Source organism: Erythrolamprus reginae, chromosome 11 (assembly GCF_031021105.1).
Source record: "Erythrolamprus reginae isolate rEryReg1 chromosome 11, rEryReg1.hap1, whole genome shotgun sequence".
Classification (NCBI taxonomy): Eukaryota; Metazoa; Chordata; class Lepidosauria; order Squamata; family Dipsadidae; genus Erythrolamprus; species Erythrolamprus reginae.
In genome coordinates this window covers 2,483,187-2,496,789 of record NC_091960.1, presented here as the reverse complement: position 1 = coordinate 2,496,789, position 13,603 = coordinate 2,483,187, and the positions used below count along the sequence as shown (strand labels likewise).

Below are 13,603 nucleotides of genomic sequence, written 5' to 3'. Positions count from 1 at the left end.
TTGATTGTCACTCACGTTAAGGGTTTGAGTTAGGGTGCCTGGCCTCTCCTTGCCTCACAGAGATACAATTTCCCTCTCTATTTACTATTCCTGAACATCCAAAATATACTATTTAATTCTATGTATATATGCCACATGTTTACATACATATTACACTCAGACACACACACAAAAAACATTATCTACTATGTAGGTAATGGGGGAGCATCATGGGTGTGTGTGCGAATGTTCATGGGAGGGAAGGGGTATGGGCACGTCACGCATGCTAACTCCCCCAAATCCCCCCCCCTTCCTCCTTTTGGCACGTGAACCAAAAAAGTTTCTCCATCACCAATTTAAATGCTGGCTGTGACTTTGCATCCTTTATGTTTATGTTTATGTTTATTAGATTTGTATGCCGCCCCTCTCCGTAGACTCGGGGCGGCTCACAACACAATAAAAACAGTTTATAACAAATCTAATAATTTACAATTTAAGATATTTAAAAAACCCCATTATTAAGCAGACATACATACAAGCATACCATACATAAATTGTATAGGCCCAGGGGAGATATCTCAGTTCCCCCATGCCTGACGACAAAGGTGGGTTTTAAGGAGTTTACGAAAGGCAAGGAGGGTGGGGGCAGTTCTAATCTCTGGGGGGAGCTGGTTCCAGAGAGTCGGAGCTGGAGCTGTCTTGAGTCCCAGGCCTGGAGAATGGAGCTGCACCACCACCTCTGCTGCATGGGTGCAGCCAGATGCAAATCCTATCCTGCTTTGAGATCTGGGGTGACACAGGTCCCATCATCCCCAACCAGCAGGCTTCCTGGTATCTAGGAGCAGCAATGGGGTGAAAAGAGGGAGGAAGGATGCTGGCTAGAAAGGGATGGGTTATTATTTAGCTTTGCAAACCAGTTAGGGAAGTGATTACATGCATAATGCATTACTCTGTCGAAGGCTTTCTCAGGACCTGAAAGTCAAATCCACACTGTAAAACTTTCTCTCCTGCCAGTGCAAATCACTTTGTTAATATTTCACAAGCTAAGGCGGTCGTGTGGCGGCGATCTTTCGACCCGTGGTGATTTTGAGCCATTCTGCTCTTCTAATGCAATCTTTTCCCACTGCGGCAACTTTGAAGGGGCGTGGAGCTCAAGTCCCAGAATTCCTCAGCCAACATGGAGAATTTTGGAAGTCTAGGCATTTTGAAGTACAGTATATTACCATGCTGGATGGGGAATTCTGGGAATTGAAGTCCACAGGTCTTAAATTTAATTATTATACTGGCTGGGGGATTCTGGGAATTGAAGTCCACAGGTCTTAAATTTAATTATTATGATGGCTGGGGAATTCTGGGAATTGAAGTCCACAAGTCTTCAATTTAATTATCATGTTGACTGGGGAATTCTGGGAATTGAAGTCCACAAGTCTTAAATTTAATTATTATGCTGGCTGGGGAATTCTGGGAGATGAAGTCCACACGTTTTAAAGTCTACTAGCATGGTGGTTGGAGAATTCTGGGAGTTGAAGTCCACAGGTCTTTAATTATGTTAGCTGGGGAATTCTGGGAATTGAAGTCCACAGGTCTTAAATTTAATTATCATGCTGGCTGGGGAATTCTGGGAGTTGAAGTCCACGCATCTTCACTATTTCCAGGCTTTAAAACACTATTTGAATGCATTCGATTTCTCAGCTGTGTCTATCCTTTACTTCCGGATGCCTCCAAGAATCCATCGTGGTTGCGACAGGTTGTGAAATAAATAAATGGCTGAGTTTTTGGGCCCCTCCTTTATGGAAGGTGTGACAGGTATTTTTTTAATAGAGTGCCTATAATGCAAGCTGTAATTTTTTCCCCCTCCATATTTGGTAGAAGAAGGAAGTAGGAGGAAAAAAAGGTGTGTGCGGTCACCTGTACTAGAAGATGGAAAAAAGGATGCAAAAAAATAATGCTGACAATTGCCTCATTGTGTTGGCATTTTGTGTTATCTTAACCTTTTACAAGGGCTGAACTGTTCTTCGGCCCACAGGACTAAGAGATCGAACAGAACGGGGTATCGCGTCCACACCCAAGGTATGTCACCACCGTGAAATAATAATGATTATTAGAAGCAAATTCCTGAACACAAAGCTGTTTTGTTACTATAGAGACAGGGGCAATAAAGCAAAGGACACACTTATCAATCGCACCTCATAAGTGTAACCGGAGAGCCGCAACAACATTTCGTGGCCCTAAGTCACAGGCATTTTTGCAATAGTTGCAAGCCTTTGAATTGGCAGTAAGGTCTTAATTTTGAAAAAAAGCAGGGGGGGGGGAGGAAATGGGAATTTATAGGGAGGGCGTTAACAAGGAAATTTAGTTGCTTAAAAAAAACAAAGCAAAAACCTGGTGAGGAAGCTGATTTTAAAAGGCATTAAATATAGAAACATAGAAACATAGAAGTCTGACGGCAGAAAAAGACCTCACGGCCCATCTAGTCTGCCCTTATACTATTTTCTGTATTTTATCTTACAATGGATATATGTTTATCCCAGGCATGTTTAAATTCAATTCCTGTGGATTGACCAACCACGTCTGCTGGAAGTTTGTTCCAAGCATCTACGACTCTTTCAGTAAAATGATATTTTCTCATGTTGCTTTTGATCTTTCCCCCAACTAACTTCAGATTGTGTCCCCTTGTTCTTGTGTTCACTTTCCTATTAAAAACACTTCACTCCTGGACCTTATTTAACCCTTGAACATATTTAAATGTTTCGATCATGTCCCCCCTTTTCCTTCTGTCTTCCAGACTCTATAGATGGAGTCCATGAAGTCTTTCCTGATACGTTTTATGCTTAAGACCTTCCACCATTCTTGTAGCCCGTCTTTGGACCCGTTCAATTTTGTCAATATCTTTTTGTAGGTGAGGTCTCCAGAACTGAACACAGTATTCCAAATGTGGTCTCACCAGCGCTCTATATAGCGGGATCATAATCTCCCTCTTCCTGCTTGTTATACCTCTAGCTATGCAGCCAAGCATCCTACTTGCTTTCCCTACCGCCTGACTGCAATGTTCACCCAGGAACTGCAGACGATCCTTGACTTACAAACAGTTTCCTCACTGTGCGTTTGAAGGTAAGAGTTTTCAAAGGTTTTCTGAGGGCATTCCAGGTTATCGCTTAAGATCAGTCGCGGGTTGCTTCTAGTTTGGCCTGGTTCTAAGAACTGGTAGTGCCGGTGGCAGGAGGCTCCTCCCACCCACCTGCGCGAACTGGTAGTAAAAGGTTTTAGAACCCACTGCAGCGAAGGCCTGCCGTCTTCAGTGCTACCGGTGGTGTCCTCCAAGGCTGTCGTGGGCGGGCGCGCCCCTTGGCGTGAGTTTTGGGTTCAAATGAAATCTCGCGTGAGATTTCGGCAATTTTCGCCGATGTTTTTGCTTCCATGCATGCGCAGAAGCAAAAAATTGGTGAAAATAATTGAAATTTCGCTCGCGCATCTTCCCACAAAATTTCACTTGCATGTGCAGAAGGCAAATCCCATGCGTGCGTGTGCATGCGTGCATCGGGGAAGCGCAGCTACATGCGCCTCCCAAAAATCGCTACCGGAACGTAGCACTTTACCGTTCCAGTAGCAGGGCATCACTGACCCACTACTGGTGAAGACTTCAACTCCCAGGATTCCATGTTGGCTGGGGAATCCTGGGAGTTGAAGTCCAGACCTCATCCAAGTTACCAAGATTGAGAAACACGGAAGTAAAGGCATAAGTCAGTGGAGTTTTTGAAACACTTCACATATTTCTCGTAAAAGGAAACGGACATTCTGGTTAAGGGTCAATGCCTCCTCATAATGTGACCAAGAAGTTAATTCAGGCTGCTTCTTTCTCTTTTAGCCAGCTGACAAATTAACGATGGGAAGGGTGAAGAGTTTTGCTGCTTTGGGGATCTCCCTTGGGACCAGACCGTCTTAAAAGTTTCCGCAATCTTCCAACAGTTGCCGGTCACTTCCTGCGAGTCCTGCCTATTTCGATATCCCTGGACGGTGATTTGAGTATATTTGAAATATCTGCCACTTGATTTCCCCCCCCCCTTCCAGCTGGTGATGAGAATTGGGCCTAGAGGCATAAGCAACCTTCACTATGCCTAACAAAATTTAAGTGGATTTTTGCAGCAAGAAGAGGATGTTATTGTTGTTCAATTGTTCATTCACTTTCCAGGGCGATCCAGTGCAGGGGTCTCCAACCTTGGCAATGTTAAATCTGGTGGACTAACTCCCAGAATTCCCCAGCCAGGCTTAAAGTTGGCTGGGGAATTCTGGGAGTTTAAGTCTGTCAGGCTTAGCCATGGATCAGATGAGTTTTTTCTTTAACAAAAGGAACTTTTAAGGACAAAGAATATAAAGTTGGCTTATCTGATCAAGTTTAAAATTTTCTTCACTGTCATGAAAATAAAGACCTTACTACAGCTACAAGTCACTTAAAAACTGCCTGGCTTAGACCTGGAAATTTTGGGCTCGATTGTGGTCATAAACCGAGGATCACCTGTGAGTATCTCTTGCAGTGGCTCCTTGAAGGCCTTCTGTGGGATGAAAGATGCCGTGCAATAGTTTTAGAACTGGAGTCGAGATAAAAACTACAAACGTCCTGTCTGTGATTTGCAATCTAGGTGTCTTGGCAACCTATCATTGCCTTCGCCTTCAAGCCAAAGTACATGTTAGGGAAAATGTATGACTAGGTTTAAATTGGCCTGTGGTTTACGATTTAAATCTGAAGTAAGAAAGAAGAATAGGGACACGTTCTGCTGTTTAGGGCGGGAGTTGTACGGGGTGGTTAATTTCTTTTTTGGGGGGGCTAGGCTGTGATTTGCACCAAAATTGTCTCTTTCCCAAGTAATAATTGCCTTAGTGGGGGGGAGAAATCACATACCCATCCTGATCTTAGTGTTCCTTATCCGCTGGCCAGTTTGCCTTCCATTACTGCAAGAGTGTTAAACTAGATTTTATTGAGGGCTGCATCAGGGTTGTGTTTGACCTTGGAGGGCCAGGAGTGGCGGCTGTGGCCATGATGGGATGGCCACTTCGATGTCACTCATTACTACTCTTTTTTTTTGTCTTGTTGGCCTCCTGCAAACTTCCGCCAATGGGCACGGCCTCTCCAAGCTGTGTTTTCCCTGGCAGAGGGTTGCAGGAGGCTGTTGTGGCCGAAAATGGCCCTCCTGAGTTCTGTTTTCGTTGGCAGATGTACTGCAGGCTGGTCCTTCGCTGTTTCCAGGGTGGCTCCGTGCAGGGGCGGGCTGCTTACCATTTCCTACCAGGGTGGGGATTTTTGGCTTCTGGAAGGCCTCTGGTGGGGTGGGGAGGCCATTTTTGCCCTCCCCAGGCTCTGGTGCCTGGAGAGAGCAAAAATGGGCCTATCAGGCCCACTAGAATTCGGGAAATGGAGCAGGGGAGTCACCCATCCATACGGGGCAGCATGGGGGGTAGTGTTGCACATGCATGCTGGTGGATGCATGGGGGGAGCATTGAATTATTGGTGTGGGCATGCACGCAGATGCAATAGTGTGGATGTGCACATTTTTGGCACCTGAGGACAAAAAGGTTCACCATCACTGGACGAGACTATCTGGGTCAGGATGAGTAAATTCCATAAATGGAGGATGTATTTTCTTGAAATCAATAAATCCTCCCTTGAGGGTTGCTCCATTTCTCTCTTCCAGGCGGCTGAGCAGAACCTGTGATCCATGATGCGGAAGGAAAAATCATGATGGCAAAAAGTCACTTTCCTCAAGTCCCTTAGCCCTGGAGACCATCCATTTTAGGGAAGCAGTTACAACCCGGGGTTATTTTAAACCACAAGTTCCTTAAATTGTAACCTCAAGTTTGCACCAAGACAGGAAGTGGTCGAATCCTCCAAGACACCAGCATGATTGAACAACACAATCCAAATGCCTCCCCTCCCCGAATTTTGCCATTGCTTTTAAAAAATAAAAATAAAGTAGTGGCTATTGTTTCAAATCAGTGTGGATTGTTTTATTTCTTATTTTTTTCCTGATAAAATGCCATGGCCTAAAACTACTCATTGAATTATTGTCTTTCAGGCAACCATTAAAGATAGATGTCCCAAAAGGTGCTTTTTCTTTTTAATTTTTATTTTACAAATGTGACATACAAGACAAAAGAAAAAACATACATAAAAACATATATATATACAACATTTGGGAAATGAAAGTTTCCCCACTTTTTTGGGGGGGGGGGATATTTGATCAGAGAATTACACTTCTTTTACATAATATTAATTTTTGAATTCTTTTATTTGACGTGTTGCTTTGCATAAATTTTTCTTTCTTTCTTTCTTTTAGCCAATCATAAAATTTGACAAAAGGTGCTTTTTCGGGAGGCAACTGGATTTTCTTGTGTTTTTTTCCTTTGAAGAGGTTTCGCTTCTCAGCCTAGAAGGTTCTTCAGTTCTGACAGGATGGCGGCGGAAGAGGTTCTCGGATGAGAGGAGAAACGTCTTAAAAGAAAAAATAAGAAAGTCTTTTCCGGATAAAACATCTTTGGGACAACCATGACTTGGGTGACTGAGAATCTCCACAGAATTAAAGATAGATGCTGCTGGAAGTAAAATTACAAATCCCTTTATTATTATTATTAGATTTGTATTCTCTGAAGAGTTAATGCATTGGGTCTCAACACGGTGTACTTTAAGATATGTGGATTTCATTGGTATCCCTTTTATTTCTATGTTCAACTGACCCTCTGTTCCCTTCTTTCCATTATTTAAGTTAGTTGACTATTTATTTGGTTGTCTTTATTTTTTCCCCTGAGGTAACACCTATGTAAATTAAAATGTATATAGTATTAGTAATATTAGATGGTAAATAGAAATATCACTATGGAAAATAAGAAACGGGACTGTTACACATTGCATTTAAAATGTTTTGTTTATGTTTATATGTTTAGAATAAAATAATTTTTTTAAAAAGGTACGCGGACTTCAACTCCCAGAATTCCCTAGCCAACAAAGCTGGCTGGGGAATTCTGGGAGTTGAAGTCCACATTTCTTAAAAAACTTCGCCCGCAGCGTGAGGTAAATCCTAAACCTCCGCGCACGCGCACCGGGGGGGCGATTCCCAAACGCTGGCAATTCGCTCTTTCCCGCTCGCGGAGGGCTTCTTTGGCGCCTGCGTGGAGCCGGGACAGGGGGGAGCGCCTGCGCCGTTCCAGAAAAAAGCGGCGAGGATTGGTCGGCGGTGGGGCAAGAGCGGGCTTTCTTGTCTTCTCCCCGTGGGCGGGGTTTCTTCGGGCCGCCTGGGCGGGGTGGCGCAGGCGCAGCGGCCCCGGCTGGGGCGCGTTCGTCGTCAGTCGGTCCCGTGCAGCCGCCGCGCTCGGAGGTGAGCGCTGCTCTCTCCGTCTGCTCGTCGTCCGTGCCGCCGCCGCCGCTTCTTTCTCCGGCTCGCCTCCAGCCCCGGGTCTCCTCACGCGCTAGCGGAGACTGCAATGGTGGATTACCACGCGGCCGGACAACCCGCCTATCAGTACGGCGGCAACGGGCCGGGTATCGGCGACTACATGGCTCAAGAGGACGACTGGGATCGGGACCTCCTGCTCGACCCGGCCTGGGAGAAGCAGCAGCGCAAGGTGAGGGCGGGCGGGGCATCCAGGCTCAGCAGGGGAGGGCGCCTCTGGGCATGGGCAGAGTGCTTCCTCTGCTAGACAATGCAATGTGGAGTGTGGGGGGAGAGGACATCTTCCAGCTAGAGTATCAAAGAGGAAAGGGGCCTCTGGGCATGGGCAGAGAGCTTCCTCCGCTAGAAGGCAATGCAATTTGGGGCGGGGGCGAGAGAATCAAAAAGGAAAGGCGCCTCTGGGCATGGGCAGAGTGCTTGCTGTGCTAGAAGGAATTTGGGGTGGGGTGGGGACAAGAGAGGACAGCCTCCAGCTAGAGAATCAAAGAGAAAAGGTGCCTCTGAGCATGGGCAGAGTGCTTCCTCTGCTAGAAGGCAATGCAATTCGGGGTTTGGGCGAGAAAGCAGTTTTCAGGTAGAGAATCAAAGAGGAAAAGCGCCTCTGAGCATGGGCAGAGTGCTTATAGTTTATTAGATTTGTATGCGGCCCCTCTCCGAAGACTCAGGTAGAGAATCAAAGAGAAAAGGCGCCTCTGAGCATGGACAGAGTGCTTCCTCTGCTAGAAGGCAATGCAATTTGCAGTGGGGTGATGGGCGAGAGAACAGCTTCCAGCTAGAGCCAAAGTCTCCAAACCTTGGCAACTTTAACCCTGGAGGACTTGAATTCCCTTCAATTCTGGAAGTCTTCCAGGCTTTAAAAAAGTTGCCAAGGTTTGAGGAGTCCCCTGAGCTAGGGGGAATCAAAGAGGAGGGGCACCTCTGGGCATGGGCAGAGTGTTGCCCTCTACTAGAAGACAATACAATTTGGGGTGGTGAGGGCGAGAACGAGAATCGAAGAGGAAAGGCCGCCTCTGGGCATGGGCAGAGTACTTCCTGTGCTGGAAGGCAATTTAAAGAGCTGGTGTGCTTCTTCAGCGTGCCAGCTTTCCCACCCACCCGTGTTGGGCATGGTGAGAAGAAGGCGTTGCAAGCCATAGAGAGCGCTGTGCAAAAGCCCCCTTGGCAACTTTTTGTGTCTCGTGGCTGGGTAATGAATGAAATGGAATGAAATCGAGGGACCAGCCGATCCGGGGTTTCTGCCTTCTGGAGATTGCCGTCTTTGGGGGGGATTTATGGGGAGGGCAGCTGAGGGACGGTTCACCTGACAGCCAGGTATCTGACCTTCTGCCAGGTGCCCTGGGGGGTGGGGAGGACAGGCTACCAGGCCGGGCAGCGCCATCCTGCTGGGCTGGGAGTGGCCCTGACTCATGGCTGGGGAGGAGGGGGGTTGAAACACAGGGCCATTGGCACCTCCTCCAGCTCCACCTGAGTACCAGACGGCAAGTGTGGCCTTTGTAGCCATCTATGGGCTTTGGAGTCCTGCCTTGGACTTTCCTGCCTCTGCACTGTGCAGTGCAGAGGCAGGAAAGGGCATTGTGGGGGGGCAGGGGTCTCCGTCTGGATAGTATTCCACCCGGGCACAGTATAAATGTCTTTTGTAAATTGCTGAAGACCCACCTGTATTGCCAGGCATGGGGGAATTGAGACATCTCCCCCAGGCTTATATAGTTTTATGTATGGTATGCTTGTGTTGTATGTATGGTTTTTAAATGATGGGTTTTTAGATGCTTTTTAAAATATTAGATTTGTTTTATTGTAATACTGTTGTTGTTATTATTGTGAGCCACCCCAAGTCTTCGGAGAGGGGCGGCGTACAAATCTAATAAATTATTATTATTATTATTATTATTATTATTATTATTATTATTGGCAGACTTCCATTGGCTTGATCGTACTGTTTGAACACCGACTCTATTCTCCTTGGCCCACTTAGAAACATAGAAACATAGAAGATTGAGGGCAGAAAAAGACCTCGTGGTCCATCTAGTCTGCCCTTGCACTACTTCTTTATTATACCTACAATGTACTGTACCTGGGGGTTGCCTGTACTTCTCAGGAGGTGCAGTACCTCCCTTAGAGTATCTTCACTCATGCTTTAAGTGGCATGGCTAGCCTGGAAAGGTGCCCATCAAAGAGGCTACCTTTCTGGAGTGGGCAGGCGTTGGGTTACCTTCCTTAGAGGGCAACCATCAGGTGCTTCGGTGTTTGCCTACCAAAGGGGAGAGCGAGCAGGGAGAGAAGCCAACGGTAGTGCAGGGTGGGGCAGCTCCATTTGCCTGCTTGCCGGGCTGCCAGCCAGCCTCCTCCTCCCTCCCTCCCTCTCCGAGACAATTATTCATCCAGCAATGTGGGATGAGATGGGAGATTAGAACCGCTTTCCACGCACACACGCCCCAATCCTTTTAGCCTACGGAGTGTGGGAAAAAACTGACTTTAAACTGCCATCCCATCTCCTTTGGGAGCTTCAAGCCGCCATGAGTTGGTTGGGGTGCCTGTACGTCTTCCAAGTTTTTTTAAAAATATCAGCGGTCATTTGGGGGCAAAATTTTCCCCATCTCCCTTTTCCACCCCCACATAGCGATGCTTTGAAGGGTAGTCCCTGCCTTGCAAAAATTCTTTTTTTTTAAATAATAAATTTAAATAATAATTTTTTTTATTATTTTTAAAAAGCTACGTAGGTAATGTGTTTACAGAAATAATTTACAATATACACTGCTCAAATAATAATAATGGGAACCATTTAAACAACACAATATAACTCCAATAAATCAACTTCTGTGAAATCCAACTGTCCACTTAGGAAGCAACACTGATTGACAGTCAATTTCACCGGCTCTTGTGCACATTCAACTTTGTACAGAACAAAGTATTTGATGAAAATGTTTCATTCATTCAGATCTAGGATGTGTTGTTTTGAGTGTTCCCTTTATTTTTTTGAGCAGTGTATATAATCATAACGATAATTAGCAATGGATTGGATTGTTTGCATTGTATGAGTGTTTCTTAATCAAGGGTTTTTAAACTGTTCTAGTGTTTTAATCATTGGATTTGTGTTTTGTATTCTTGCTGTGAGCCGCTCCGAGTCTTCGGAGAGGGGTGGCATACAAATCCAATAAATAAATAAGTAAGTACAGTAAGTAAGTAAGTAAGTAAGTAAATAAATAATAATAATAATAATAATAAGAAGAAGAAGAAGAAGAAGAAGAAGAAGAAGAAGCAAGCGAGGAGACCGAAAAAACCGAAAGACAAAGCAAAAAACAGAAGCACCATTTAAAAAGAGAGAAATATCTTATTTCTCTCTTGACTATCCCGATCTTAATTATTTCTTATCAAATTTTATGCAGTTATTTGTATCGTTTAGCACAAGGCTCGACAAACCCAGGCGCCTGGTCGCCAGTGGCGCCTAGAAAATGTTGTCTGGCGCCTCAGCGTTTCCCAACCGGTGTTCCGCGGCGGTGTTCTTCAGCTGGGCGGGGCGCTGCCGGTACTCCCGCTCGCAGCTGTCTCCTGCTTGATGCCGCGCTTTTCGGCGCTCTCCTGCTGAGCCCCAAAGAAAGAAGGCAGGAAGAAGGAGAGCTCCATTCTTCGCACCTTTTTCCCGCCTTCTTTCTTTGGGGCCCAGCAGGAGAGCGCCGAAAACCGCGGCATCGAGCAGGAGGCGGGGGACAGCTGCGAGCGGAAGCCCCAGGACGGAAGTACCGGCAGCGCCCCGCCCAGCTGGAGCTCCTCTTTCGTCGACGGCAAGTGTCCGATGGGAGCGGGGGGGGGCCGTCGGGGGAGATGGCGGCGGCGAGAGGGATCGCTCGCTCGCTCTCTCTCAGCTGACTGCAAGTGGGAGCCCTGACGGTGGCGGTTGGACATTCTGCTGGACGTCGTACATGCTGGCGCTGCGTGCCTGGCATATACGGTGTCCAGCACCACGTCCAGCTGCCGCCGTCAGGGCTCCCGCTTGCAGTCAGCTGAGAGAGAGAGAGAAAGAGAGACATATAAGAGGCAGAGAAAGAGAGAAAGAGAGACATAGCAAGAGAGGCAGAGAAAGAGAGACAGAGCAAGAAAGAGAGACAGCAAGAGAGGCAGAGAAAGAGAGATAGAGAAAGAAATAGAAAGAGAGACATAGCAAGAGAGGCAGAGAGAGAAAAAGAAAGAGAGACATAGCAAGAGAAAAAGAGAGACTTAGCAAGAGAGGCACAGAGAGAGAGAGAAAGAGAAAGAAAGAGAGAGAGAGAGAGAAAGAGAGAGAGAGAGACATAGCAAGAGAGGCAGAGAGAGAAAAAGAAAGAGAGACATAGCAAGAGAAAAAGAGAGACTTAGCAAGAGAGGCACAGAGAGAGAGAGAAAGAGAAAGAAAGAGAGACATAGCAAGAGAGACAGAGAGAGAAAGAGAGATAGCAAGAGAGGCAAAGAGAAAGAAAGAGACATATAGCAAGACAGTGAAAGAGAGAGAGAGAGCAAGAGAAAGAGAAAAAAGCAAGAAAGAGATAGCAAGAGAGACAGAGAGAGAGCAAGGGAGAGAGAAAGACATAGAGGAAGGGAAGGAGGGAGAGAGAAAGAGAGCAAAAAAGAGAGGAAGAAAGAAAGAGGGATGGAGAGAGAGAATGAAGGGAAGGAAGGAAAAGAGAGAAAGAGGGAGAAATAGAGCGAAAGGGAGAAAGAGAGAGGGTTTTTTTGTCCAAACTTTTCTTTAGCCCGCCCCCCCCCTTTCAGTGTTCCCCAGGATTTTGAAAATACGAATAATGTGCCGCGGCTCAAAAAAGGTTGGGAAACACTGGTTTATAACGTTTGTAATGTTTTTTTTGTTAAATTAAAAACCAAGTTTGCTTAAAAAAAATTCTGGCTCCTAAATTTTTTGGCTGGCTCCTAGATTCTGAACAACTTTGTCGACCCCTGGTTTAGCACACTTACATTTCATAGTTGGTGTTTTCTTCCTTTTATCTCAGCATTTATATCGTTTGTCCCAAATTTGATAACAGTCCGTATCTTTCCTTTTTCTTTTATTCTCATCGTTAGCCTACTCATTACGGCCGCTTCAAATATTCTATTTCCTCGCCACCCCTCTTCCTGATTTGCCTTGCATTTGTACAATAGGATTCCCGAGGCAGGAACTGTAATTATAAATATATGTATAAATATATGTTGTGATAAATACGGCTGTGGCAGGTGTAATAATAATAATAATGATGATGCGGTGCAATTATAATATATCCCAGGCGCTAATTTTAGGTGATTGCTGCGTTTTGGTTCATTTCCTTTTTTCGCGGTCTTCCCCCTTTGTAGTTAAAAGGCGCCAATGTTGCCTGGATTTTGTTGGCCCTGAGATCAAAGGGTTTCCTGCCACGCCCATCGATTCCCTTCCTGGTCCCAGCATTGTCCCCAAGGTCAGCTGTCATGTCTGATGAAGAGCTGTCCCCTTATGGAAACTCTGAATATGCCTCTTATTACTACTTGGTTGTGATGGAAAAGGATAGCAAGAATTGGAAGGGATCTTGGAGGTCTTCTAGATCAGGGGGTCTCCAACCTCGGCATCTTGGAATACTGCGTTCACTTTTGGTTGCCACGATGCAAAAAGGATGTTGAGACTCTAGAAAAAGTGCAGAGAAGAGCAACAAAGTTGATTAGGGGACTGGAGGAACTGGGCATGGCTAGTTTAACGAAAAGAAGGACCAGGGGAGACATGATAGCAGTCTTCTAATATCTCAGGGGTTGCCACAAAAAATAGGGGGTGCAGCTATTCTCCAAAGCACCTGAAGGTAGAACAAGAAGCAGTGGGTGGAAACTAAACAAGAAAGATGGGGCAGTTGTGTTAATACTACTTTCCCTGATTGGGGAAACCACAGGGAAGGTGGAGACCCTGTTTCCTCCCAGGAGATTCCTAGAGAGGCCCCAGGGAGGCTTCTTCCTGCCTTTTCCAGCCCTGTTTCCTCCCAGGAGATTCCTAGAGAGGCTCCAAGGAGGCTTCTTCCTGCCTTTTCCGGCCCTGTTTCCTCCCAGGAGATTCCTAGAAAGGCTCCAAGGAGGCTTCTCCCTGCCATTTCCAGTCCTGTTTCCTCCCAGGAGATTCCTAGAGAGGCTCCAAGGAGGCTTCTCTCCACCTTTTCCGGCCCTGTTTCCTCCCAGGAGATTTCTAGAGAGGCCCCACGGAGCCTTCT

The 13,603-nt window shown here is 46.2% G+C and overlaps 1 protein-coding gene and 1 long non-coding RNA gene across 7 annotated transcripts in view; both read left to right on the top strand.

Annotated features, from left to right (window-relative positions):
* Positions 1–405: 405 nt before the first annotated feature.
* Positions 406–5,964, top strand: LOC139173933 (uncharacterized). Of its 2 annotated transcripts, XR_011560267.1 has the most exons (4): positions 406–2,049; positions 2,980–3,090; positions 3,845–3,993; positions 5,667–5,964. It is a non-coding gene; the product is annotated as an uncharacterized lncRNA (long non-coding RNA). The 2 variants fall into 2 exon arrangements; XR_011560266.1 differs by having other exon boundaries at positions 408–2,049; positions 3,845–5,964.
* Positions 5,965–7,296: 1,332 nt separating this feature from the next.
* Positions 7,297–13,603, top strand: part of ACTN4 (actinin alpha 4) — a 93,420-nt gene continuing 87,113 nt past the window's right edge. For 3 of the 5 annotated variants that reach the window (XM_070764540.1, XM_070764539.1, XM_070764543.1), the window contains exon 1: positions 7,298–7,590. In XM_070764540.1, the coding sequence (XP_070620641.1) occupies positions 7,450–7,590 (141 nt within the window). In that variant the 5' untranslated portion in view covers positions 7,298–7,449. Of the gene's footprint in view, positions 7,591–13,603 lie in introns of all 5 variants that reach the window. The other 2 variants (XM_070764542.1, XM_070764541.1) reach the window with 1 other exon arrangement.